The 26587-nt window shown below is 40.7% G+C and overlaps 1 protein-coding gene across 6 annotated transcripts; it reads right to left on the reverse strand.

Annotated features, from left to right (window-relative positions):
- Positions 1–4: 4 nt before the first annotated feature.
- Positions 5–25354, reverse strand: PPM1F (protein phosphatase, Mg2+/Mn2+ dependent 1F). Of its 6 annotated transcripts, XM_066978858.1 has the most exons (9): positions 25135–25353; positions 16461–16594; positions 12624–12823; positions 11791–11979; positions 10775–10918; positions 9691–9784; positions 8508–8632; positions 6727–6759; positions 5–1114 (listed from the first exon to the last, which is right to left on the reverse strand). In XM_066978858.1, exons 1-9 carry the CDS (start codon positions 25308–25310, stop codon positions 1112–1114), a joined length of 1098 nt encoding a protein of 365 aa, XP_066834959.1. In that variant the 5' UTR covers positions 25311–25353; the 3' UTR covers positions 5–1111. The 6 variants fall into 6 exon arrangements, 5 of the variants coding, with proteins under 5 accessions (XP_066834959.1, XP_066834958.1, XP_066834960.1 ...); XR_007163394.2 differs by having other exon boundaries at positions 6727–8632; positions 25135–25354; XM_066978857.1 differs by having other exon boundaries at positions 5–6759.
- Positions 25355–26587: the final 1233 nt, after the last annotated feature.

A 26587-nucleotide genomic window follows, 5' to 3' on the forward strand; every position in this document is an offset into this window, starting at 1 on the left:
ACACTTCAAATCACTATGCTTTATTAATACTTCGGAAACATCAGATCCTACAGTGAAGAATTCTTATCCCCACTTGTTTCCAATCACTGCTTTGAAACAATTTCTTGCAATATGCAAATAGATACATGAGGCACCGTGTGAATACAAAAGTGACAATACAAAAAAAATTAAACCTCATGCAATACATACATACATATATATATATAATATGGTAATGTAGGATAATACACACAAGCACTATTAGAACAATCCATATAAATGAACATACAATATGCATAGCATGTAATGATCAATGACAACAGGTTTCTGAGCTGTGAGCAGAACCAGTCAGTTTAAATAAAGAGTTTTAAGATACTAGAAACTGGTTAAGCCACAGCTTATAAAACCTGCTGTGTTACAGCTTTTCTGCTCAGAGTCACGAGTGCAGATTAACATACAAAATAAATAAAGACTACAGTTCTACAACACTTGGCTAACAGCTCCTACTTCAAAGTCACTGGCCATTCTTACTTTTATTCAAGGTTCATTAGCCAACACAGTGGCAAGAAATGTGCCTAAAGCAACAGTTCTGCTCTTAGACTATTTTAATACTGATAAGGACACATTTTTATGTCAGCAGGAGTAGTTACAGAAGTCTAACTTACCACTAAACAAGCAAAGGACTGAAGTTGTTATATAGAGCAGACACTGAAGAGGTACACTGGCTGAGAGGCTGGTTAGCCACGTGGTATGCTGCAGCCTGTCTGTTCAGTCAACTAGCGCAGGAAAGAGATAGAAATGAAGCACTGAAGAAACTTAGAAAGCTTCCCCCCTCCCACCCACTCCCCCCCAGCAAACAGTGCAAATGTTTGAAAGCACAGACAGTCTGCAGGAACAAGAAAATAGAGACAAGAATACTTCTCGAGTCCTGTATCCACAGTGAGAGCTACTCTTACCTGAAAAAAGCTCAAGTACTCCTATGTAATAGCATGCAAGTAACAGGATTTTCTTCTTAACCATCCAATACTTGGCTATGCCAATAATAGAACAGTTGCTCTAGTCTTTTATCTTCCTAGCTGACCTGGTACTTTCTACACTCCTGGTGTTGCAGGCCTCCAAAGATCAGACTGCTTCACTATGAACACAGATGAAATTAGAATTATACAGAGGCAACTAAACTGACTTAACAGCCAACAGGGTTTACTGTTTAAGCAGTGATTTTTTTGTGGGGGCAGGGGTAGCAGAAGGAGGCTGACAGTGTAAAAGGCCATAAAAAGTAGAAGAAAAAGAAAATTGGGAAGAGAATGAGGAGAGAGAGCAAGACTGACTTTAAGAAGAGGAAGTAAGAAATGCTATACTGGCAAAAAAAAAAAAGGTGTAAAGTTTTAACCCTCAACAAAACTAACATCTGGCTATTATCAAACCCGACATTCCTTCAAACACACTGAAGAAAAAAAAAACGACAGTAGTATTAATCATCCAGTATTAAGCAGAATGCCTTTTAACAAAGTTAGAAAGGGCAACATGAGAAAGAGAAGCCACAGTATCTAATTGTCCTGAGAAGGTCCCTCTAAGATCTCCCCAGTTTCCTAGCTATTATCTCTTTAGCCTTAGATATCCAAAAGGTATAATCATTCCTTAGATAAAAGGATAAGTACTTCCTTCAGGGAGTGATCATCAAACCCTCCAGGTCCACCTGCCGAGGTGACAAACCCTTCATGTGCCAAATGTACTGCCACACAAATGATAACAAACCAAGAAGTGATCGACTAGATTAGGAAAGACTGATGTTCTTGTGCATGGATATCCAGAACCACTTAGTCATTTGTAAGTTCAGTGCTTGATACATGAACATCTCCTGGGAATTAGTAATCAGGTTAATAGCTTAGAGTATGATTACAGAATTTTCTCTCAACTAGAGTAGTCACAAAACCCACATAAATTTAACTTTCTAAGGAGCTGAATGTATCTTCTCTCTTCAGACTAAAAAGCACATATCAACAAGACATGAAACCCTGACTGAGAGGAGTTTGTTAACAAAATAGAGCAAACATTATAAAGCAGCCAAATTTATTTGCTTAAAACAGTGGTTTTAAACTGACAGCACACTGCCAACTCTTCTAGGATGCATTTTTTTATTCCATTGTTTGCATTCCAAGAAGCTTGAAAACATTTCTTTCCCTATTGATTTTGTCCTCTTCTATTTGACAAAAGCTGTGTCTTGCTAAATTTCTGTGCTGCCAACACAGCTGTCTTTTGTTTATTTTTGTGTGCACCAGCAGCAGCATGCACAGCTTGGAAAACACATTAACTGGCAGCACTGAACAGCTTGCAGGGAGGGCTCATGCCTGCTCGGGCTCTGGTGGGTCACACCAAAATTAAGGTTTAAGTGATTTTTCTCTCGAAAGGTTTTGGCTTCCTGTTCTATTTGGAGAGATAAGGTTATGACAAGAGCCTATCGGCTTATTTTAGGGTATTTTAAGAAGTGTCTGTGACAGATATGTGTGCAGATTCGCTCCCTCACGTCTCCCTCCATTTGATTACTTTTCAGCTGAGATGACTGAAATCAATCAAAATAACTTTATCTAAAGTGAAATCCATTAAATATATTAAAACCAAACAAAACGTATGCAGAAAGTGACAGGCTTAGCTCTTAGAGCTGTCACCACTACAAAACAAATACTCAGCAGGGCCGGCTGTTTTAGTGGCAGGATTCAGGAAAGCAGGGAGGACCAGCCTCGTGGCTTTGGTGCTGTCAGTTTTAAAGGTTATGACGGGCTTGGCAGAAAATCAATCCCTTTCCAGCACAACTGCAGCCATGCTACACATGCCTTTAGAAAGAACACGCAACTTTGCATAGATTAGGAAGTTTTGCACTCATTTGAAAACTTTTTCTCCCTCTCCAACCTTTCCTGAAAGACATTCCAGCCATCAGTTGTTTGCTCCTCAAAAACGGGGAACAGACCATTACCTCCCAGTAGGATTTTGTCTGACAGCACAGGCCCAGTTGTAAAACGGACAGTAACAGAACTAAGTAGGGAAATTTAATTCAGGCTTAACTAGAGATAAATTACATATGAATCATCTGCAATCTGCTCTGTTGTGGCTAACATTCCCCCCACCTTCTCCCTAAAGCATTTGCTTGCTACTTCAGTACTCTTAAGAACAGAAATATACCACAGCTGGTGCTATGCATTAAGTGTCTGTGTCCACGAGAACCCAAGTAATCATACAAAGAGTGGAGCTGCAATCTTAATTTAGGCTTTAAGCACCTCAATTAACTGATTCTCTCCTTTACATATTGAGGGCATTTGCTGTTTCCTTAAAGCTACAGCTTTTTGTGCAACACCCTTTAGAAACACATATGCTCCTCAGCCACTTGTTCTGGAAGCACATTTTTGCTTGTTTTTAAAGGACTGCTAGAAGGGAAGTTTCAACCCCAAACAGCTGCTTTAAGCTATCAACTGAGAATGGGCTCTCCAATGCAGACAGCCAACTTATCTCCAGAATACAGAAAGCAAGAGAAGCACTTTTCCCAACATCCAACAAAAAAATTGAAATTTTAGTGGCTTTTCGTGACAGAAAGCTAATAGCACTGGAAATGCTTTTAAAAAGAGCAGTATCTCATCTGACTTTGAATTCAGATAAGTGTCTATTAAATGCTATTAAAGTCATCACTGTGATTAACACTATTCAACTGCCAGCTCTGATGTAACTACTCTGTGCCCAATTACTCATCTCGTGAGAGCTTACCAGCAGCACCAATTCATTAACACACTTCATGGCGTTTACTCATGGCAGCAGTTGCATAGTGACCAGTGACTGCATATACCGAATGCTCCCTCTTAGCACTCCCTTACACGTAAAGACGTTTTAAAAAAATCCATTAACATCCAAGACAGTGCCGAGGGGTCAGCGTAAGTCACCTAGGATGCTTTTATTGTGATTTCTTCCCTGGCTGTTTGAAGACAGAGTTACCGCATCTGAGTGTTGCCTTTTTAATGGGTGTGTTTCTAATTCTTTCAAGCACTGGTATTTCACTCTAAAGAACTGACATTTGTAGCTCTATTTTCCAGCCCACTTCCTTTTTAAAATAGGCATTAATAATACTTAAATGCACTCCTGTCTCTCTTTCACTCCTCCATCACTTAGAGGGTGGATTTTGCTTAATCTCCCTCTGTTCTAAAATTTTTCCTGCCTTTCTATCCTCTGTATTAGAAAAAAAAACATACAAAATTAATTTGTAGAACTGTAATCTCATCTATGTCACACCCAGAAGACTTTACTGTCTTAGGCATATTTCTTTGCAGGAGAGGGTGGGGCAAGGAAGGAAAGAAAGGTAGAAGTATGAATTACCCAGAACCACAAGAGATGTTGTATACCCGCTAAGCAGCATGACTAAAGCTGGTTTTCAATCAAGCACAATGTGAGAATTTAACAATGCTATGTTTCAAAAATGCAGGCTCCTTTAAAAGGTAATTTTTCTGGTGCTGAGTGCTAAAATACAGCAACAGACATCTAACTGAAGTCTAGTAAAATATGAAAATACTTTTTCATTGAACGTTTGTCTTGAATCCTTCAGCTAACTTCTACAGCTTCATAGATTTTGACTAGGCTCAAGCATTGGTTTTGATGAAGGCTCATGCCCATTAGAAAGACAACAAGGAGACAGGCAAATTAGTCAATTGAACACTGGTAGGCAAGTCTTAATATACTGTAGATGATGCTGGGAAGGCCTGGAGAGATGAGATCATTCTCTCACCACAACTACATGCTGCTGAAACCCAAGGGAGAGAGAACAACAGAAGAAAACAACACCCAACACCTGAAATCCAGGAAATTTTAAGAGGAACGATAAGAAAAGCTAACGTAGCAGATTAGTACTGCAAATTAATAAACTAAAATACTAAACATAGCACCATTCCATATTTCGGAATATTTAGTTCAACTTCATAATCTTCTGCTAGAGCTCTTACCCGTCTCCTCACCACCCATACTAGTGAGGCTTCTTTTAACAGTATTATGCATTATAGCTGCTAGCTACTAAAAGTGATGATAATGTCACAAGTGAAACAAATATTGGAGCTTTCATGCCAACCCAAGGAGGGTAAGACCATCCATTGTGATTTTCAATAACATTTTGAAAGCTCTCTTCCAAAATCTATAGTTGTGTCCTTTCTCATACCTTCCTTACTGATTTACAAGTCAAAACTTTGAAATATTTTTTCAGTTATAAAAAAATTTCCATAGTTTTTAATCAGACTGTCAAGAACAGATAAGACATCTCCAAAAGCAATTCTCCCCCCCAAATAGTATATTAAATCAAATTTTACTGCAGATGACATGCTAAGACTTATTTATTCCACTGGTAAAATACAAACTGCTATTTTCACCCTGGTTACATCTCCTACAGATCTGACCAGTCTTTTTAAAGCTAGTAAGAAGTCACTGAAAATTGGAGAAATACTTTCTACCCCTTCTGAAATCTGTACTAATTTGCAAAGGTTATTCCTGCTCACAAGGATCAAAGAAATGATGTACTTGGTTATTCAGAACGAAAACAACTTCTGTGCTTTAGAGGAGAAATTCTGCATTCTAAGCTTAAGATTATGATTACCACAGACAGCTTTGTAAAGGTGTATTTTACTTTTCTCCCATTAAAAAAAATAATTCCAAATTTGATAGGACATTCTCACATGGCTGTAAACCCACACTGAAAGACTGTTTCTTCTGTATTGCAAATCTGCCCAAAGAGATTAAAATAAAAGGCTCATTACAAAGAATTTGACTTGTTCAATTCCTTCCATACTTCAGGAAACTTGGCAAATTTCAGAAACTAAACTATACTATGAACTTACTGACATTACATACCTCCCTTCATGAATACAATAGCTTCCCCCTCTCCTGATAAACCTCAGATAGATGTGAAATCAAACAATTCTGTATGAATCTTACTATACTAACAATGAGAACTCTATTTCCAAGACACCAAGAGGCACTAGTGGTCATCAGAATTTAGCACGACTGAATATCTGGGTTAGAAATCATAGTAATGGGAGATTAATCCAAAGGGATTATTATGCAGGACTGAAGGCTTCTTTAACTGAAGTAGGTTCACTGCAAAAATGAACACCTACCCTACCAGGTTACCCTCACAGAAGGCTTTCACCACGTAGTATAGGACAGTAAAACATAGGATGGAAAAGTGGTTACAACCTTCTCAGTGGAAAAGCAACTGTTGTTCAGCAAAACAACAAAGTCATTGTCTGGGTTGCTATGCAATGAGATGGTAGCTCACAGAAGGGACGCTGCATTACACTGTAAGATCACCCACAATAATCTGGCAAAAGGCTCAAGTCACCCGGGTAACTGCACTGCCCACACCAGCTGACGGTTCAGAGACAGTATGGACATAAGCACACTGCTGTTCTTGCCTTTGTTTAGTTGTCTCAACTCTTCTACCTCCCTAAGCAACGCTACATTTCAACACATTTTGATCAACAGGACTGACATATTGCAATGCCATGTGCTTCTAAATTAGGCATACAATCTTGCTGCCAGATGTAAAACATTTCTTGTTTAGATGCAGAAATTACTAACACATTTGCCATTGAGCCTTCAGATCTTGTTGAGTTCTGCTAGCCAGGCTAGCAAAGCAGGATAAAACACAACCAGGGGCTCTAGCATGTAATGGATCTAACAGTTGCAAAACAAAATACACATTCATTAAGACTCTTTCATCCTTACCTTAGATTCACATCTCCTTAGAAAGTTTAGACCCTGAAAATTTACAAAATATGGTCAAATCAACCACATATTAATCAAAAACGATTACTAAAATGTTTCTAGTTTGTGTTATTAAATTTTCTTGTGAAGATTGGAAGTGTATTTATTTTTAAATGAAAGTTGTGATAAATCAGATTGTTACTTTATGATCAACTAGCTAGGGCTTCTTGCATGTGGCAGGGGCAAATTACAGTAAGCATTGTGAGGCTTTTACTATAAGCCACCCAACTTGGCAACAATGAACAAGATGTTTTCTTGAAAACTAGTTCCCACTAAAATCATTCACAGAAGTGAAAGAGTTAAGTGCATTACGCATTAATATTAATGAAATAGAAAAGTCACATTTTAAAAACACTATAAGCTGGCTCACCAGAGTACGACAGGAAGCCAGCAATCCTTGGGTGAAATATTTAAGGCACTTGAGGGTAGTCAGTTTTTAAAACCATGTAATAAAGATACACCCACTTTAAACTTCTACTTTAAATAAAAACCACAATAAAATAAAGTAACACTGCAAAAAATTGCTCCATCCGTAAAGTTCAGTAAACAAATAAACAATTAAAATTAAAATTCTCATTTGTTATAGTACGCACACACACACAAAAGAGTGGCAGAAATAGAGCATATTTAACTGCTAGAGCATACACACTGTAAGGATCTCTCTATTATAAAACAGTCCTTTCTTTTCAGGTTGCCAGATAGCAAATAAAATGTGTTTGTTAGAGAGAAATAATCCAGTGCAGTTAAATGTTGGATTCCAGTTTATAAACCAGAGCATCCCAGAAAGCGTATGATTTTCTACCATTCTTGCTTGGGATATTTCTAGTTAGCTTTCTTGCTCTTTCTCTGGAGCATTCAGTTTTATTTTCCCCTCTCCATACAGACAAAATTAAATGTCTCTGAAGAAAGAGGCCACATCATTCTCTTAATATCATCTTTGGTACAAAACAGAAGTAACTTACACAGCACAATGGTGTGCTACTTCTGGTCACCCAGTTCTCTCACGCACCAAGCCCATTCCTACAGACCACACACACAGTAACAAGCTTTTCTTTGATAGTGACAGCTTCCCTCCTCCCAATTCCCAAAGTAACATCACAATTAAATATAACATATAGCATTCTTCTTAAGCACTAATTTAAACTTTCACTCAAAATTCACAAATGGGTATTCTCACCCACTAGCTTATATATATATATGTTTCTTATCACCTCCAGGGCAGAGGGAAATGACCAGCAGCCCTGGGACACACTTTACAATTCTGCTCCCAGAGACAAAATAGCTGTATCAATCTCCATGTCTGCTCAGTGGTTTTTGAAGGGAGGGGAAGAGAAGGAAAAGACAAATGGGAACTCAGTAAAAGGAGTCTTGACTTTTTGTTAAATGTTTGTCCATTTGTCATTTCTTCCTGACACGTTTTGCCTATTGTATTAGAGGCTTCTTCAGTGGAAAGCAGTTCCTTAACAGAACTTTTTTGAATGTTGTGGATTTTGTCACTGTGTGGCTGCTGCCTCACAGCTGAGGAAATTAAAAGGTGAGCCCTGAGCATCATCACCAGCCCCAAGGCTCTTAGTGTCTCTGAGACAGTCTGCCAAGATGTCCTGTGGATCCCTCAAGAACACCACTAAAACAGTGATGTTGTCATTGGATCCGTTTTCCTTTGCAGCAGCCACCAGTCTTTCTGCCGCTTTGAGACCCACTCCTTTGGTTTGCATTAAATGATCTAGGACCAAGTCTACAACCTCATATGGCTTGATAGCATCAAAGAATCCATCACAGGCTAGGAGCAAGTAATCTTCAGAACCAGTCAGCTCAAATGAATCTCCATCTGCATCGCCAGAGATGTAGGGTTTCTGACACACATCACCTAAGACAAACAATCAAAACAAAGACTTTGTTACTTCAAATGTAAATGGTTCTTCATCCACACCTGCTTTCACCATCCTAAAGGACAGATGGATCATATTCCAGAGATACCTGATGCAGGACCAGAGTAGTAAAAAGCTATGGAATAATAAGCATAGAAGGGTTTTGTTTCCTTTGAGAACTCTTGGGGCCTACCTAAATCCAGTAATTTCTAAAGAGTTACTCTAATTCACGTCTTCCTAATTTTGCAGGGAAACAAAGGAAATTCTTTCAAAGTTTATTCTCTTTGAAATATATTTATGGAAGGAGATACTCAGGTCTTCATTTTACAAGCACACTTCTTGCACAGCCTCCAGAATGCTATGAAAATAAGATATTTCTTAGCTGTCCAGATATACAGCAAATTGCCACAAGAATCTGTTTGTTGTGCTTAGTTCATCAGTTTCGTAGACACAGTAATCAAATATGGGTTGCTATTGATCCAAATAATATTATACAAATTTATACTGATTTGCTTCTAGTCATATATTACAGTTATCTACTGTACTTGTCCAAGGTCTGTTCTCTTTTTGCCGTATCTTGTGAGTAGCAAAGCAACCTCGTTTAATAAGATTCTGGAATACTACAATTGAAGTGCCCTACATTGATGGATATATGCTATTTGAAGGAGGATGTGGTAATCTGATTTAAGAGCTGCAGTCAGGAGAAAGATAAAGTGGACCAAAAAACCACAACAGACATTTACACACAAATATAAAGAAAGCTAGATGAACTTTATTTATTTATTTATTTTTCCTACTTTCTCCACTTTTACATGTGAAATTCTCCAAGTTTGTTAAGCTACTGGAGAACAACACAGTGTCAGAGACATTCCAAGGAGCAAAAGCCTTAGAAGTATAAAATTTGAACTGTCAAGGCTAGCATGCAAGAGAGATGGTAAGAGTGGTTTACTGTTTGATTGATGCCAAGCAAAGTGTTATTTATAGTCATACAGTCTCAGATGATGCATTTTGATCAAATTTAACCTGAACTGTACTAATTCTGATGGTTTAATCTTACCAATTGCTCTGGAGACAGCTAAAGTACCATTAACCCGCCAGCAGTCCATATAGGTTACACAGCCACCCAGAGCCTCAATACGTGCTCTCTCATCCTGAAAAACAGTAGAATACAAATTTTATACTGAGAGTCTACTTGTGGTTTACTGACCTTATTGTTATTCATTCAAGTAAAAAAGACAAAACCCAAAACCAAGCACTGCCTTAGCTTCTGTATTTATAGCATGAATAGAGCAAATAAATACATATCAGAATCTACTTCAGAAACATGCACTTAATACAATTATTTATTAATTACTTAATTAATTAACTTATTCCAATTATTGGAAACAATCCACCTACTTCCCAAACATGTCACAGCTTGTCCAGAAAAAAAATCATAAATATTAAGTTTCTGTATCATCGTGTACCATATGAAAGAGTACCCTTCCTGTCACTTTCTTCTATCCCATACAGCTGGGTAAATATACGCATTTAGAATAAAAGACAAGACAGCTAGGCTATGTCACAATTAAATGTTGTGTTTGCATTGATACTACTTTAACTACTTCAGTTACTACAGATATTCATGCTATGAAGGCAGATGGTCACCCAATGCTATCTAAACTCAAAGGATCCCCACCAAATTTTGTGTAATAAAATTCCTGGCTATTTAAAATTTATAGGAACTTCAATATACTTCAAACTGGTTAGGCTAGCAGATTATCATTAGCTTTTGGATGACAGTATAGCATATTACGGAAGCCTTACGTGCTAGTTATGTTAACATTTTAAATAGCTATTAATCTCAAAGTCCATTTGTAACAGGCAGTTAGACATTCACAAAAAAATCCTGTGAAAGTTTTCTAATTACTATAAATTTTGAAAAGACAGTCTGAGTAGGAACTGAAGTCAAGCCTGCCAGTACCATTAGTACTTTGTAGGAAACAGCTTTTCAAAACACAGGAGTGGATGGAAAAAAAAAAAGTCATTCTGTAAATCCTACCACACTACACAGAAGTATATAAAGCACAAAACATTTGAGCAGGCTCAATTCCAAAAGGTTTCAAGAGAGATTCTGACAGCAAACACACAAAAAGACTTACTTCTCTCTCTGGTTTGTGAGGTTCCATTAATGTCACGGCATTTCCTTGCTGGACAAGCATTACCTGCGAGTCCCCCAGCCATGCTATGTGTAGCTTGTTCCCTACGATCAATGCAGATACACCTGTTGTACCACTCCGCAGCCTCTGCAGAAGAAAGCAGGCGTATTAGGTGAATACTCAACAAGCTCTGCTTGTTGGCAAAATTACAAACTTAAGCTTAATTAAACTGAAATGCAGTGCAGTAGACCTGTGATCATAACTCAAGTACCTGAAAAAGGTACATGATATCAGACAGATCTGAAATAAACTATTTATTCTAGCATACAGATAGCTGATACCGACTGTTACGTTCTTCCCTCTCTGCTCTTAGTTCCCAGACTGATCAGTTACTGCTAAACAAAAGATAACAGAAGAGTTCACATTACAAGCACTGTTACAATACTGTTACAATTACTGTTACTATAAACCATCCTTCCATTGTACAGATTTGAAGAAAGAACATTCATCATACCAACTTGATTCAAAGCAGACGGATAACACTGAAGAACTGAAGAGTCTGTTCTAGATCATTTTTATAACTATAGAATACATTTTCATCTTGCTACCACTTGCTACACACATTAAAGATATGAAGAAAGAGGAAGAAGATGGTGACCACAGCATCAGAAAAACAGAAACCTCTTTTGGAGGTAGGGAGTAGGACAACAGAACACCTAGAGACTAATTCCGGCAAAGAGGCAGCAGTGTTCTCTCAAATAATTGGTATGTCAGGATCACTTAAACCACATAACACTTCTTTTCAATCACTCATCTCAAACTTCCAAGCACTGTCATTTTGGTTTTCCTCAAAGAAAGAAATAATTTGATCAAAATAAAACCTTTTCATGTAGCATAATTTCATAAAGAAGTCAGCAATTCAAAGAAGCTATACTGCCAGAATTTTCTGGGTAATACCGTGTTGTCCAACAGTTCTTGCTGTTACTTAAATACAACGGAATTAATCTCTACCCACTCACCTCTCTTTTGGCTTTGAAAAGAAACATTTCATCTGTCTTCTGGAAAGAGCATTTCAAGGCCTTTGCTGGATTCTTAACAATCTCTTCATGTAGCCCAACATTTACATGTAAATGGGTTGCTGAATAATTGGCAGCATCCACTCCACCATGTCCATCAAATACCGCAAAGTAAGCGCGATCGATGTCATCCTTTTGTGGGGAGGGAGGGAGAAGAAATATAAGTGTTAAAAATAAAATAGTTCCTAAAGCAGTACCAGCAAGTAAGCAAAGATTCTCTATTCTGGGCTTTCTTCCATATGATGTTGCATAGGTAAAGGCAATTTAAATCAGTTTACCCATGTGCTAAATGGATAAAACGGGTAATTTACAGGGGCATTACTTTTCTTTGTTGCTTGTCATTTAATATCCTTGAATATTTTGGAATTGAAACAGCAGGCAGTTAGTTATGTAGTTCCACTGCCACTTCATTCATTGGCACTTGTCCTTGTTCAACTGCTGTTCTGTTCCCAGTCTTTTTTTTTTATTTTTAGTTAAAACTACCTAAAGTTACCCGAGTCACAAGAACATTACAACTCCAGCAACATAGCAATAGGTAACTTCCCATCTCTCTACATCACTTATAACATGAAACCCAGTCCCAAGATCTTTCTTTTTCAGGGCATTAGTTAGCCCCTAGCAAATGGGGCTAGTAAGCACTTACTTCAGCAGACATGATACACATGTTGTGGCTACAAATTCTTACCATTTCCCAGATCATCCATCACTAGATCACTCTGTTTATAGGAACATTGAAAAGCTAACAAATTGACCTCCCCAGTTTTGTCCAGACTTACTGATAAACCAAAGAGCTGATTAAACTCCGGGAGCAAAACATGTCGGTCCTCCATTTTCCGTCGAATGTTACGGATGGCATGGATGGAAACAAGCAGGAACCGCTTCAGTGGTCTCAGCGGTGGCAACTGCTTCTGCCATTCAAAGCAGACATCCCGAAGCTTGTTAAAGAAGCAGCGTTGCAGTGACTCTCCATCCAGCACTGACAGAACAAAGACAAAACAGTAAGTTGTGTTTCATCATTTACCCCATCTTTCCTTCAAGTTTTTCTCCTTACAGCTGCATACCCATATCCACCACTCTGCCTTTACAAGCGCTGCAAGAATTAAAATAGGCTCCTGAGAATCATGTGGAAAGAAAGTGGCAATAATGGAGAACAGGGTACCATTAAGGACAAGAAAAGCTTCTTGTACTTACTGGTTGTCTTTCAAAAAGAGGCTCATTAAATAGGTAACTACATCAAAAAACAATCATAACATGGATCCAAAAATCAGTCTGGCAAGCTAGACATAAATGTGATTATTATGTAAGTAAAATGCACAAGGTATAGTGGTAGGAGTACATCCCTACGAAAAAAAAAAAGATCAAGTGGGCAGAAATTCCAACTCAGTAACAGATTGCTGTTCTCTTTGACACAAGGGTTGAAAAAATATTAGCCAGGCTTTGGGTCAGGTTATGTCCTATTGAACCACTTCCACTGAAGCATCAAGGAAGTCTGAGAATATTTTATTGAGGTCAATAGCTCAACTCTTAGTTGGACAGAACAGAATCAAATTTTAATCTGTTGTCCGTATCTTTTTAAACACACAGGGCTGTAGAAGAACAGAAAGACAGAAGAACACCTCTGCAACTTTCCTGCTTTGTCATGACAGAGCAGAACCATAAAGACCTACTGAGCATAGTGTGAAAAGCTCCAGCCAGACACTCAAATCCTTTTCTGGATAGGTCCCAAAGATCAATTAATCCAAACTTATTCTTCATCAGACTGAATGATTTGGTTTTTGGCATTGTATCTAGCTTTGCAATGTAGCATCTCTCAGAATAGATAATAATTTGAAGTTCTGTTATTTATGAACCCTGCCTCAATGATAAATCAACTAACTCCAAAAAACATTGAAAAAAACACCTATACAGCAAAAATAATATGCTGGCCACTAAAGCATTTCCTGAAGAACTGCAGTGCATGAACTATCTTTTCTATTTCTGTTTTATCCTTACTCCTACTAACACTGCTAGCATTAAAGCTTCCTCAGAATTTATTTTATAACTCCTAGCTCTCAAGCATTTCTTTTCCTCAGCAATGCTGGATGGCCATCTTCAGATGCATCTCTGGGCCTGGAGAATTGAAAGCTTAAGTTTAAGCACAGATCTTTGATTAGCAGTCACTAAATGTTATCCAAAATTACTTTTGATTTGCTCAATATACAGACATGAGCTGGCATAAAAACTTGTAAATACTAAGTCATCCCATATACAAATATAATTCAATAGGACAGTACCCTAAACAGCCTTGTCTACAGCTATTAGTCAAGACATTTACAGATGTATACTAATACTGACCAGAAGATTCAAACATACACTGCTGTTTAAATACCAAGCTTGTGAAATTTGACATAGACTTTAGTACCTTAATGCCAGAAATTTTTCTGTGGTGCACCACATCAAACAGTAGTATTCATATAGGTACACATACATACCTTACTCATATATAGTCACTTCTCTTTCATTCCAAGAATGCTTTTTGCCAGAGTTGTTACTGCAATGCAGGAAGAGAGTCCATAGTGTGCTGCAGCACAAGAAACATCTTTCTTCCTAGCTGTACAAATGCACACCAGTTCATGTGTGCAATAACGTATTACTGCTGCAGTTCACATCAAATATAATTACATGGGAGTCAATAATGAGGCTCAACAGAATGCAAGATGCTCTGATGACCAGTTGCCAGCTGCTCTGTGAAATATTTGTGCTGAAAAACTACAGAATTATTACACGTGGGTTACAATATGCTATTTTGTATTTTCCTATATAGGTTGCGTAGTACAAAAAAAAGACACACTACTGAAGCACATAGTCACAATGTGCACAATTCCCCCTGATGTAAGGAGAACAGTAAAGAAGGTAGTTTTATATCACTTTTGACAAGGGAAGATCTTACTGTGCCTTATGGTTGTTGCTGCAACCACAATATAGAACTTCTGTTTATGGAAGATCAGTACTTCAACGTCCTTCAGTTTCCCCTGCCCAAAGGTGTGCTCTAGCACTGCTGCACTAGCACTACCTTTTTATTTTCTAACAATTGCAACGATTTAGTTGCACAAAGCTCTTCTTTTGTCCGCTCCTCATCTCAGGCAGCATCCTCTCCTCCAGGTGAGCTTAGCACTGAAGTTGGGGCGATCGCTCGCAGACCAACATGTAGAACACAGAGCACAGATATTGGGCCAGTAAGACTAACCTCAAAGTGATTACAAAAGGCACCCAAGGAGAACCTCTGAAGGCTTGCAGAACATACCCACAAGCGTATGGGTGGCAGTCAGGCATGCTGAGGGTCCAGCCCCACTGGGGGGCAGCAGAGGGTGCGATCCCACCGCCCCCAGCCCAATCCTGCTCTCCCTGGGAATCTCCGGAGGAAGAGAGACAGTGCATGTTGTTTAGACCCCAGCCAAGTTGATACGAAGCCAACTCTTCTCATGCACACTGCTAGAAACTCGCTAAATCTCTCCAGACATAGAAAGGCTACAACATCAGGCAAGGGAAGAAATATTGAGGGTGCAGCAGGATTTAATTGTGTTTTCCCACCCCGTTTCAGGTTTGTAAATGCATAATGAAGCAGGCTTCTCAAAAGCATTGTGTCCTGGCCATTACCAGAGCTCTGTTTGGAGATGCACCCTCTGTGGCACACTGAACTGCCTTTGAAGTCATCCTAGGGCAATGTAAGGACGAGGATTTCCCCTTACAGGATAGACTTGTTGTCAAAGACATCTCTCTTCTCCATTTTTTAATCTTCAGCTGCATCCTGCTCCGTTTATATTCTTGTCATTGGGACTGAAGGTTTAGTGAAGCCTAATGTTAAGTACTTCAGTGTGTAAATGCAATATGACCATCTGTTAGAGAAGGCTCAAACCCAGTACTCAATCACCACAGTCTGTTCTCCCCCTGATTTAGTCAGATAGGAGAAAATGCAAGCCTCAGGTAAAAGATACATGATTCAAATTCTTCATAATCCCATCTTCATGGGAGAGGGCAGGGAGAGAAGAGGGAATAATTGATAAAACACAGAGACTTGAGAAACTTGCCAAGAAAAAGACCTTTAGTTTTAAGATATTCAGGTTCTGGAGGGCCGAAAATCTAGTTTCCAAGAACAGACAAAAGCAACACGGAATACATGGATGAATTTAAGGTGTTACTATGGCTGCACAATAGCAATTGCGATGATGCCAACATCAGTGTATAACTAGCTAAAGTCAGTCTACCAAAGGAGATGGGGCACTTAGAAAATACAAGGTTATCAACTCCAGTTGCAAGTTGTGGTAGTTCATTGAGGAAAAGTTCTTAACTAGTTCAGTTCAGGAAGCACTGTGGACATACTCAGTCCTTAATTATTTTTGGGAAGAGAAACGCTCTTCCCTTTCCAGAAAACCAACCCACGTAATCAGTCTGGGGCTCGTGACACATTTGCACAGCTACCTTTTATTCCACAGATACCCAGCAAGAGCAAATCAAGTTCTGTTCACTACTGTTTGCAACACACCTAACCAAATATTCTGGGAAACATTTCAAAACACTGAAGTCTTCCAACAGACAGCCTCTGGGAAAACCACAGAAGGAAAAAGTATACTTACAGGTGAACCTTTCCTCATCTCCTTCTCCCTCTGTTTCCACACTTTGCTTCTTAAATTCAGTCAAGTCTGTTCGGAGAACTTCATCAACTGCAGCATGGATCAACGATGCTGCAAGAAGTGGTGAAAAACCTCTGCTGGTAAGAAAAGGAAGCAAAAGACAAACTACCATTAGTTTAAATTGAGCTACAACCTCACTGTTTATGACTGCTGACCTCAGCTCAGAATTAGAAAGCATTAAACACAATCAATAATTCCAACTTTATTAGTAAACTTGTAGAAGAAACCATATGTTTGATATTTATTCATAGAAACGTTCGGTGTGATCTTCACTTAGACAAGTGCTTTCTCAAGAATGCGGAGAAGTACATGAATCATGTTTTCAAACTGTTGCCTCCCACTTCAGCCACAGATGGTACGTTCAGCTCTCCGATGGGAATGGCTACCTCCAATTCCAGTCTCTGAATGCAACGTTTTCTTTCTATTCACTACAGAACACAGCTCACTTGCAGCCAACTGTCTCACCACAGGCAGTGTAGAGATCTCTGCATTGTGGCACACGTGCATCTCCAAAACGTTTACTTAGGACTGCAATTCCCTTCCCTCCACAAAAAAGTCATGCTCAGTACTAACCCACAAACCCGTCACGCTCGGTTTCTCCTGAAAGTTCTCCAAAGAAATCGCCTGGGAAGAAAGCGCAAAGGGTTGGCACCGGGGACTAGGCTAAGAAGAGACTCCAAGACCTGATATTCAACTGAAGCTTTCAGGTGAGCTTCTAGAAGACAGTAACACTACACAACCTACAAACTCTCCTTTTTACTCAATGTTTTACACAAGCTATCTGCTTTATCGAAACACATACTTGTTACAGTGCTTCTGAATCTGTGAAAAAATAAGCTCCATTCAACTTTAAAATGGGACTGCTAGAAAAATGAGTCTTTTATGTTCACTATATTCCCATGGCAGACACTAACAATTACAGTATGCGACACACATTCCAGACATTTTCCATGAGCACAATGAAGAATAAGCGTGGACATCCATAAAAAGAATTTTATCTGTTGTTCATGGAGTGTTTGATGCCCACAAAGCACCAAATTATGCAACCAAAGCAAATAACACATTAAGGCACCTGCAGCGAGTCAAGGACAAGCTGTTTTGCAGGGAAACATTTAAAAATTCCTGCATAAAACTGGCAGGCTATAGAGTAAGAAATGGTGGAAGCAAATGGTCTCTGAAAAGGCTGAACAAAGATAACTGGTTTTGTGTGCACAGAAGAGAGGAGGGGAAGACTGTGAGCCGCTAGATTCCAGTGACAACAATCTGAAATGCATTTTACCATTGTGCTCCTGAAAGAGAGGCCTTGTAATATCCTCAGAGCCATGTACGAGTACCTCCTGTGGCAGCAAACAAAAAGCATTGTGTTAGTCAGCAGGCTGCTAACAGAAGCGTGTTTTATGCTCCGCATTCGGTAGTGGTGATGGCCTACTTTAATGACTCATTTCAGTACTTCAAATGGATGGCAACGTGTTTGCAGTCCTTTCAGCGCTAGCTGCAGTCATATCATCACAGGAAACCAGAAATTGGCATTATTTGACTTTTTTTTTCTTTAAAGACTAATGCATTTAGCAGTCAGTTCCCTTCCTACTTAAAAGTAACAACGCAATACAATCACCATGACACCAACAGACAATCTTTTAAAAGGTCAGGCAAGAAATACGTCTGAAATGGAGATGGCTAACAAACAAAGTCCCGTTTTCCCTAGTATAGGTGGAAAAGAAACAAATATGAGAATACAAGCCACACAAACGTGAGCAGATGCATAGATGATGTTCCTGTAAGTCAGAAGCATTAGTTAAAGCAGGTTCCAGCTCCAAGAACAGAAACAAAAGTATTAAGAGAAGTAGCTATGCATTTAAATGCATAGAAAGCAACAGCTTCAGCCACCTACAGAACTCTTCTGCTCTATGGGAGAAGAAATTCAAATCTAGCCTTGGTTTCCAGTTCAGCACCAGAACTGATTGTCACTTTGTAGGCTTCTGCTTTTACAAAGCCCCAGTTTGCTGAACGAGGTCCCTAGCAAGAACCTTAAACAAGAGGCATCGTGCTAAATGCCATAATTCACGAGTCCCATGTAAACCTCTACTTATAGGAAGCTTGTAACTAGGAACAGGTTTACAAGTTATTAGGTCACATCCTTCAACTTTGTCCAGTTGCCACCCAGTTCCTAAGGAGGAAATCCAAGATTCCTCAGTACTGATATGCTTCATTCAGCTTTGCTTCCTATGCATTTCCTCCCTATCCTCCTTTAAAGTTTTACAAATGCAAACAAGGAAGAAGAATGGCTGCTTACTGGGATTTTGTTGCGCAGCCAGCAAGAACGGTGGGCAGCTGGTTCTGACAGACTGACACGAGGTAAAATAAAAGTTTAAAAAACGTGACCCTAGCCCAAGAAGCCCAAGACTCCCTGCTGATGGGCTGAGCCAAGCATAACTTAATTTTCATGAATCAGAAGAAATACTGTAACTGCTTCCTAAGTGGGAAAACACCAGTGTTGGGAGGAAGAGGGAAGCTGGCAGGGTGTGTTACATGGAAAGGAAATTACCTTCTCCTGCAAGAGTCCCAGAAGAAACATGTCAGCCCCATTTCTATGACACATGCAATGCTAACTAGCCTCAGCCCACACAGGCTAGCAGTAAACAGCCTCAGAATTTCTTTGCTACAGGCTCTTTGTTAACAAAAAGGGTGTGTTTTGACCACAGCAAAAATGTAAAAGAAAAATAATACATGTTGTAACAGTGGAGATGAGGCATTGTAGCTTCAACACAGGCTTAAGTCAGAACACCAGTGGCTGGGGCAGAGAGCTCGTATCCTCCAGGTACTCCATGGTAAAGCATAAGCCTCGTTTTAAAGACTTGAGCACATATAAAAGCATTAGGTTAAAGAGTAAAGTCGTGCTTCTGCTAATAAATAACACAAATTTATATGCCATCCTCCTCCTTGAAAGATTCTGGAAAACTGGACACATACTGTACTGTTAAAAGGACCGATGTGAAGGTTTGCAAAGCTTCTCTCGATATCCATACCTTCCGGCCAAAATAAAGTTACACACGGAAGCAGAAAGCAATTATGACATTTTGCATAGCCTCAGCTTGGCATGAGTTACAGAAGTGAACTTACTTTTCTCCTCGTTCACTTTGTTTTTCTACTGCAGCACAATTTAGTTCTCTATTTTATATCACATGAAAAGAGCAACTGTCTCTGACCCATACGTATTGTCCTTCGGAAATAAAAGACAACGCACGCAGGCTTCTTCAGGAATCAGAAACCCTAGTAAGATCACTTTATTTGGGTCTTCAAATACCCCAGAACACCTGCAGTGAGCGTTGCAACCAGTTCCATTCTGCCCCACCAATATAAGTGAGCCCGTTCAGTAGCCTGCAGGACACAGCTGCGTTTTCAAGGGGTCAGGCCCCTCCATCTCACCCAGAGCCTCAGCTACGGCTGCGCTTCTTTCAAAGGCTTGAAAACACAACAGGCTTTCTGTTGTGCTGTGCCAACAGCTTGCGGCACCTTTGAGGAAGCAGGGAGTACTGCAACAGGCGGCAGACTCCAAACAGCTGCTCTTAAGCACTTCCAGCAGAGAAGCAAGCTCTGTGTAACCTGGTGGAGGGTGGTACGAAGCCCCAGGAGAACCTACCAAACACCCAATGTTTACACAAAGCCTGCTGAATTATTTACTTTTCTTGGAAGGAAAATAATTCATGCTCCCTAACACACGCTCTTCCATGGCGAAGCCAGGAAGTCTCTGTGTGTACAAGGACAAGCATAAGAGATTACCGACTGTGCTGCCTACGTTGGATGATCGCCCGCCACCTTTGAAAGAAAAAAAAATTGCATGACATTCTTTTGAGATATTTAAAGTGCTGCCACAGCACCACTGCACAATTCTCTCTCCCTTTCAGGGTATTACGCATATATAGCTATATACACACGCAGACATACAGAGGGATGTAAAGGCTGTGCGATCAAGAGATGCTGTATCTGCTAACAAACACTTCTAGTTAAGTCAGCTGTAGCAGGAGCACAGGGAAGATTTATTCTTGCTCCTTTTTGCTACACAGGGTCTGTAACACCAGAAAAGCAGATACACTACAGCTTTGCCACTAAAGCAAAAGCTCATCGCTGTGGGCTCAGTGTGTGTTTGCAGAACACTGCAGCCACATCAGCAAAGCCGTTTTAATGCAGGTCTGCAGATGCTAGCAGTTCTCTATCAAGTCTCTCACAATGCTGAAATAATACCAGGTCACAAGTTTCCTAATAAACAAAAGCTGCTTGTATTCACTGTTTTCTCCCTTATCTGCTGCTTTTGTTTCTCTCCCCCAGATTATGTATCAGGATATATATATATATATAAAATTTTTGTCTCCTGTAAACAAGAGAACATCTAAAATCCCAAAATGAATGGGAAGTCATTTCTTGCATTAACGACACCAGGTCTTTAGTAGATGAACACTGATGGAATTAAAATAAAACCAAACAAATATAATAAAAATGCATGAGCAATGAGCAAACATGCAAATTCAAGGGAAAGACAATTTCACTTTTTCAAGCAGAGCAAAATAAATTGATTTAAACACCCACAAGTCACCAAAAAGTTTCCTCATCATCATAGATTTGATCTTTTTTTTTCTTCAGCATTTACTCAAGTTTTTTTCTGTATTGCATTGCAGACTTCCCCATACACATGCTTTCTTTTTGAAGGCAAGGTATTTTTTTTAATTTTCTTTTTTGCAAAATTACTGCTAAGAGTATCTTCTAAGAGGGAAATCTCCTTGTCAGTTTTAAATTAAGAACTGTATTCTGAAAGCCAATTTACTGGGCACAAAATTAAGAGTTTGTCCAGCCTCTATATATTGTTGGAGGCAGGTCAGAACTGCCAAAAATGTTATTATGCATACACACATCCAGCGTGAGCTCCACATCTTTCCTGGCAGGATGACATACAGCCTGACAGGAGCTTCTGAAGCACCAGTGGGCAAACCAGCTGCAACAGAAATCAAGCTGGTTTTGACCATCACCCAAAATTACCAGAGCCAATTTGTTAATCATTGACTAAATTAACTAGTAAACAGCAAAAGTGCTACATTCTTCTTGTGCATTAACTTTATCAAGGCTTCCAATTCTAACATGATTAATCATAAGCTAACGAGAACTCCGGCAGGAATGGCCTTCTCTTTCACGAAGGCTGATGCATGTACCCTTCCACCACCAAGCACAACCGGTCCCACAAAAAGCAGGAAGTTTGTCTGGAGGCATTGGCAGATGAAATTCACTTTCCTGAAACAAACAGATCACTGACACTGTAAACAAGTTCCTAGCAAAAAGAAGTATTGGTACATTACAGTAACATATGCTAAATGGTAAAAATTAGGAGTAAGGAAGAAAATTTTAGGCAACTTTTTACAAGCAGAGGTCATGGTAGCTGGGTTATTAGTAGTTTCCAGAGAGGATGGCACTAAAGGGAGTTTTTAGAAGAGATTGGATAAACCAGAGGCAAGGTAAGTCCTGTCCCAATCCCACTCCATGTGAACATCACATAAAAAACCATCAGAATTGCAAAATTAACTATTCTAAAAGCAGGGAAATGCTGAAAATAAAGACACCAGGGCAACACCTTGGATGCACACATTACAGTGTAAAACAAAGACACAAAACAGGATGCTGAGGCAACTAAGAGATGAAACACTCGTTTGGGAGGGGTCACAACAGGAAGCCACAGCTCACAACTGTTATTGTAGTAAAGTCTCCTCAAACAGGAAGCCTGCTGGAATTTCCTATTGTTCTTTGGCTATGTGACAGGATGGTCTTACAAGTTTCAGCTCCTATCAAGGCAAAGAAGAAAGTTCTGTATTGGAGCTCTGACTTCACCTTGTGTTCTGTTTCAGTAAAAGTAAAATTTCAGGTTAATTTCTGAAGTTTTGGAAATAATTAATGGACTTTTCACTCATGCTGATCCATTTTCGGATTGTTGTAAAACACAGCTCTTATCCAAAAGTGCGTTAATTAAAATTCTGCAAAGCAAGATTACTTAAGCCTGCCCCAATTCTTCAGAGTTTTATGCAAGTATTTAATTCTATACAAGGCAGGCAGTTCCACTGATTTAAATTAATTATTCGAAGTAGAAGTATCTGCAAAGCTTCGTTGTATTGGCAATTTAACCCAAGCCCTGTGAGGAAGAAACGTGGCTGTCTCGGAGCGCTAGCTACATTTGCAGAAGGTAGTTAAAATAACTCATTTTAGATTCGTAAAGACATCCAAGGGGTTAGTTGGACACATCCAACTCCTTCCACACAAGTGTCATGTGCAGCCTTAGAGGAATAACAGCGTTCAGAAACTTGTCGTTGGACACAACTGTTATTCCTTACCCTGTTCTCTTCTCAAATGCAATCCTGATCGGTGGCCGAGGAAGAATGTTTCTCCTTGTAAAGACACAAAGCTTTATGCCTCCGAGCAACAAGAAGATGAGCTAAACATCACCACATGCTGTTTCACAAGCTAAGGATATTGCCAGACCGTTATTAGCTCGGGCTGCTCAAGGCACACTCCACACATCCGTGCGGGTGTGAACGAAGTATCTGACAATGCAGAAATAAGCAGCAGAACTGTGCACCAAATTCAACTCCCAGTAACACTGATCTATAGACAAATCCTTCATCATTGCTAATCATCACATAAAACACATTCTGCAATGCTGGAGTGTTACAGAACTCTCAAACTGAGCAAATTCAGAACAAGCTTCAATGCAAGAAGTCGGCAAGGTACACCTAACAGCATCTGCAGTGTGAGAGACCTGGCGATATTGACGCTGAAGTATCTCAGCATGCATGTTTTCCACTGAGCTGCCATCTGTGGGTTAGGGATATTACCATGATAGCCTGCAACAGCACAACCCTGGACCTAAGCTACAGTGACCTCTTTGGAACTTGCTTCCTAATCTGGCATCACCTGTGCATCTTCAACACGTTTTACACAAACATTTAAATGCCTCCGCTAAGGCATCCACCACCACACCTTTTTTTTTTTCTCTTTCTTTTCTTAAAACTTTTAGCAATCTTCTTTCTCTGATTTGTTTACATTTCCTCACCTATTTTTTTGTCAAAGATTTGGGGGAGTCAGATTAACTGCAAAATTTATTTAGCCTTAAGCTGCATTTGAGTTTACATTTGGCAATTTCTCACACAGTCACAGACTTCAGTTTTGGTTCTTAGTTACGTGAATTATAAGAGGGTCTGCACTTCCAAATTACTACATTCCTGTCTTGGCCTTGGTCTCTACCATGCTCTTCCTCCACGTGCAAGAACTTAGTTGACCCAGGATGACACTGCAGCCTTTCTGCGATTGTAAGACAAGCTCTGTCTGCATCAGAAGTCCAGAACTGAGCTGCAACCCTGTTGGGATGCCTACATTTGACACTTCATGCATGCTGTACTATGGCCAAGCACATAGCTGCACAAATGGCTGATTCTGTTTTGCCTACTGGCAGCCAAGAAAACATGTAAAAACACTAACCTGACATACTGCTGTTTTCCAAGTCCAGTTTGTGAAAAGAAGCACAAAGTAGATTTTTGCATTTTTACTCTGGGTTGCTTTCTTTTGCTGCCTTCCCCTTTGTTTGTATTTTTTTTTTTCCAGCTTAGGAATTCAGAAGCCCCACAAAGCAGGCTGTCTAATCAGAACTGGCTGCAGGGCAGGTATGTGAAAAATGCAGCTTCTGACAGGGCAGGCCCCTTTCTGGGTAAACACCAGAAGTGACAGGTGAGATGAAAGCATTGCAAAAGCAACGTTAACTTGTTAACGTGCATGCCAGAGAACAACGCAGTATTACAGGTAGGTAACTCATAAATGCTACTTTAAAAATCACTACAGTTTGAAGAATCTATCCTGTACCTCTACAGCTTCATGCCTTCCTCTAAAATAACTTTGGAAAGCACCACCTTGGTCCACGTGGCAGGTGGGCTGCCATATAAGTGTGTGTTCAAGCCTGGCATCGCTGTTCTTTAAAGCGCTCACCCAGAACCCCTCTAGCTCCAGAGAGCTCAAAACCTCAGCGCACACGACGCGTGTGCAGGCTCTTTTAGGAACGCAGCAGCTGTGTTTTGTTTGGGAGCAGTTTAGTCAGAGCACAAGTAACAGACGGATCACTTGGGTTTTACAACCTAAAAATGCCCTTTTTAACGCATTTCTCATCTTTAGGTCTAGGCACACTGCGTAATTAAGTAGCGAACGACATAATTAACGTTATGCCTGGAGCATTGACATGCACAGAAGCGATTTGATTTTTTTCAAGGCAATTTAAGAACCTGAAGATCACCTGCACCTTCAGCGACAACAAAACCTACTGACCGTCCATAAAAACCACCAGAGCGTAGCTGGAGACTGCAGACAAGCCCTACCTCGTGGCACTGCTCTAACAATTAGCCAACTCAGCCCACCAACGCTGCCCCCCCGCACCCCTCACGAATCCAGCCCTCTCCCGAGGCTTCCCCGCCGCCTCTCCCCGGGTCTCCCCCGCGACCCCGCCGGGCAGGAGCCGCGCAGGGCCCGCGGCCGGGGGCAGCCCCCCGGGGCCCGGAGCCTCCTCGCCCCCGACCCCCCGCCGGGTCCCGGCCCTCACCTGCCGCCCAGGAGGCTCCTCGCCAGCTCGGCCAGCGCCCCCGGCACCTCGGCCCGGCTCAGGGCGCCGCTCCCCGCCGCGCCCCACGGCGGCGGCTCCCCCGGGCCCAGCGGCGCGGGGAAGTCCCGCAGGAAGGCGCCGAGGGGAGCCGCGGCCGCCTCCGCTCCCAGCGCCATGGCGGCGCCGCGCTGAGGGGCGGCGGGAGGGGGGGAGGGGGGAAAGGGCGCCGTGACGGCTCCTTTAAGCGGGGAGGGGGCGGGGCTTCGCGGAGGGGAGGGGCCACGCGGGCACGTGGCCGGACGGGGCGGGGGAGCGGGGGGGGGGGCACTAGGACCCAGCGCGGGCCCAGGCTCAGAGCGGGGCTCCGAGGCGGGGGGAGGCGGGGTGCACCCGTTACACGTCTCTCAAAGTGGCTGCTGCTAATTGCGTCCACTTATCCCCCGGGACCCTTCCTTACTCACATAAGAGCACCTCTGGCAAAGAACAGACAGCGTCAATAAACCCCATGGGACCATATTCGTCTCTAGCCGGAATATCCCAAGCACACGGTGAGAGAAAGCCCCGAATCCTAAGCCCACAAAGGTAGTAGCGTCAAAAACCCCAAGGAAGTCGGTCTGGAATACTGCCTTACCTCTGCCCTACACCTTCCGGGGCCTTTTGGGTATTTACAGCGTACCAACTGAAACAGAACTGTAGTTTGTTACTTCATCTACCGACTGATTTTTAATACCATAAGACATACAGGGGCTTTTCACGACTTTCGTTTGTGTTAAACACGTTCAAAGTGTTTTATCAAGACATTAACCCAGATACTCGTTTGGGAAAAAAAACACACTTCAGAGCCCACTCCCCTCCTTGCACTGTGTCAATGTCTTTAACACTTTGTATCCCCCATCCCCTCCTTGATACTCAAACATCCAGATGTGCACAGGTGACAAACCTTCCAAACAGCAGCAGTTTCCAGCAGGTACAATTAGAAACAGTTTTTTACTTCAGATATTAAGAGCAGTAAGACTTCTCACCTGGTATTAAAACAGCCTCCAGTGGTCACTGGTTATAACAGAACACTTTCACAGGAGGAAGGGATTAAGCAGAAGTGCTAGTTCACATTCAGTGAAGTATTGCTGCAAGCATTTGCACTACCTCAATTTCTTGTTCTCTCCTTCTCTGACATCTCTATTTCAGAGCATTGACACATGTTCTTTCTTCACCATTCTATTGAAAAAGCTAGTAAGCAATGTACCTCCCACTTTTTTTTTTAATTGCCAGAGAGCTGTGAAAAGAAAGAAGCAGCACAGTTAGTGCTTTTAAAACTTTCTTATTCTTTTTATAACGAGACACTGCAGAGGGGATCCTGCAAAAAAAAAATCATCAACTTTGAAAAAGAGAGCCATTATTAAACTTTTTTTTTTTTTTTAGAGTGGGCTTTTAATTCAGTGATTGGAAGGTCAGT

Source organism: Anser cygnoides, chromosome 17, assembly GCF_040182565.1.
Source record: "Anser cygnoides isolate HZ-2024a breed goose chromosome 17, Taihu_goose_T2T_genome, whole genome shotgun sequence".
Lineage (NCBI taxonomy): Eukaryota > Metazoa > Chordata > Aves > Anseriformes > Anatidae > Anser > Anser cygnoides.

What these genes read in the sequence shown, in the direction of transcription:
- PPM1F (XM_048064030.2), bottom strand. Translation starts at nt 25,310, where the DNA reads ATGGCGCTGGGAGCGGAGGCGGCCGCGGCTCCCCTCGGCGCCTTCCTG. An exon ending in TTTTCAAAGCCAAAAGAGAG is followed by an intron (nt 10,919 to 11,790) that starts GTGAGTGGGTAG and finishes TTTCTTCTGCAG; the next exon opens with AGGCTGCGGAGTGGTACAAC. An exon ending in AGCTGTCTCCAGAGCAATTG is followed by an intron (nt 8,633 to 9,690) that starts GTAAGATTAAAC and finishes TGTTTGTCTTAG; the next exon opens with GTGATGTGTGTCAGAAACCC.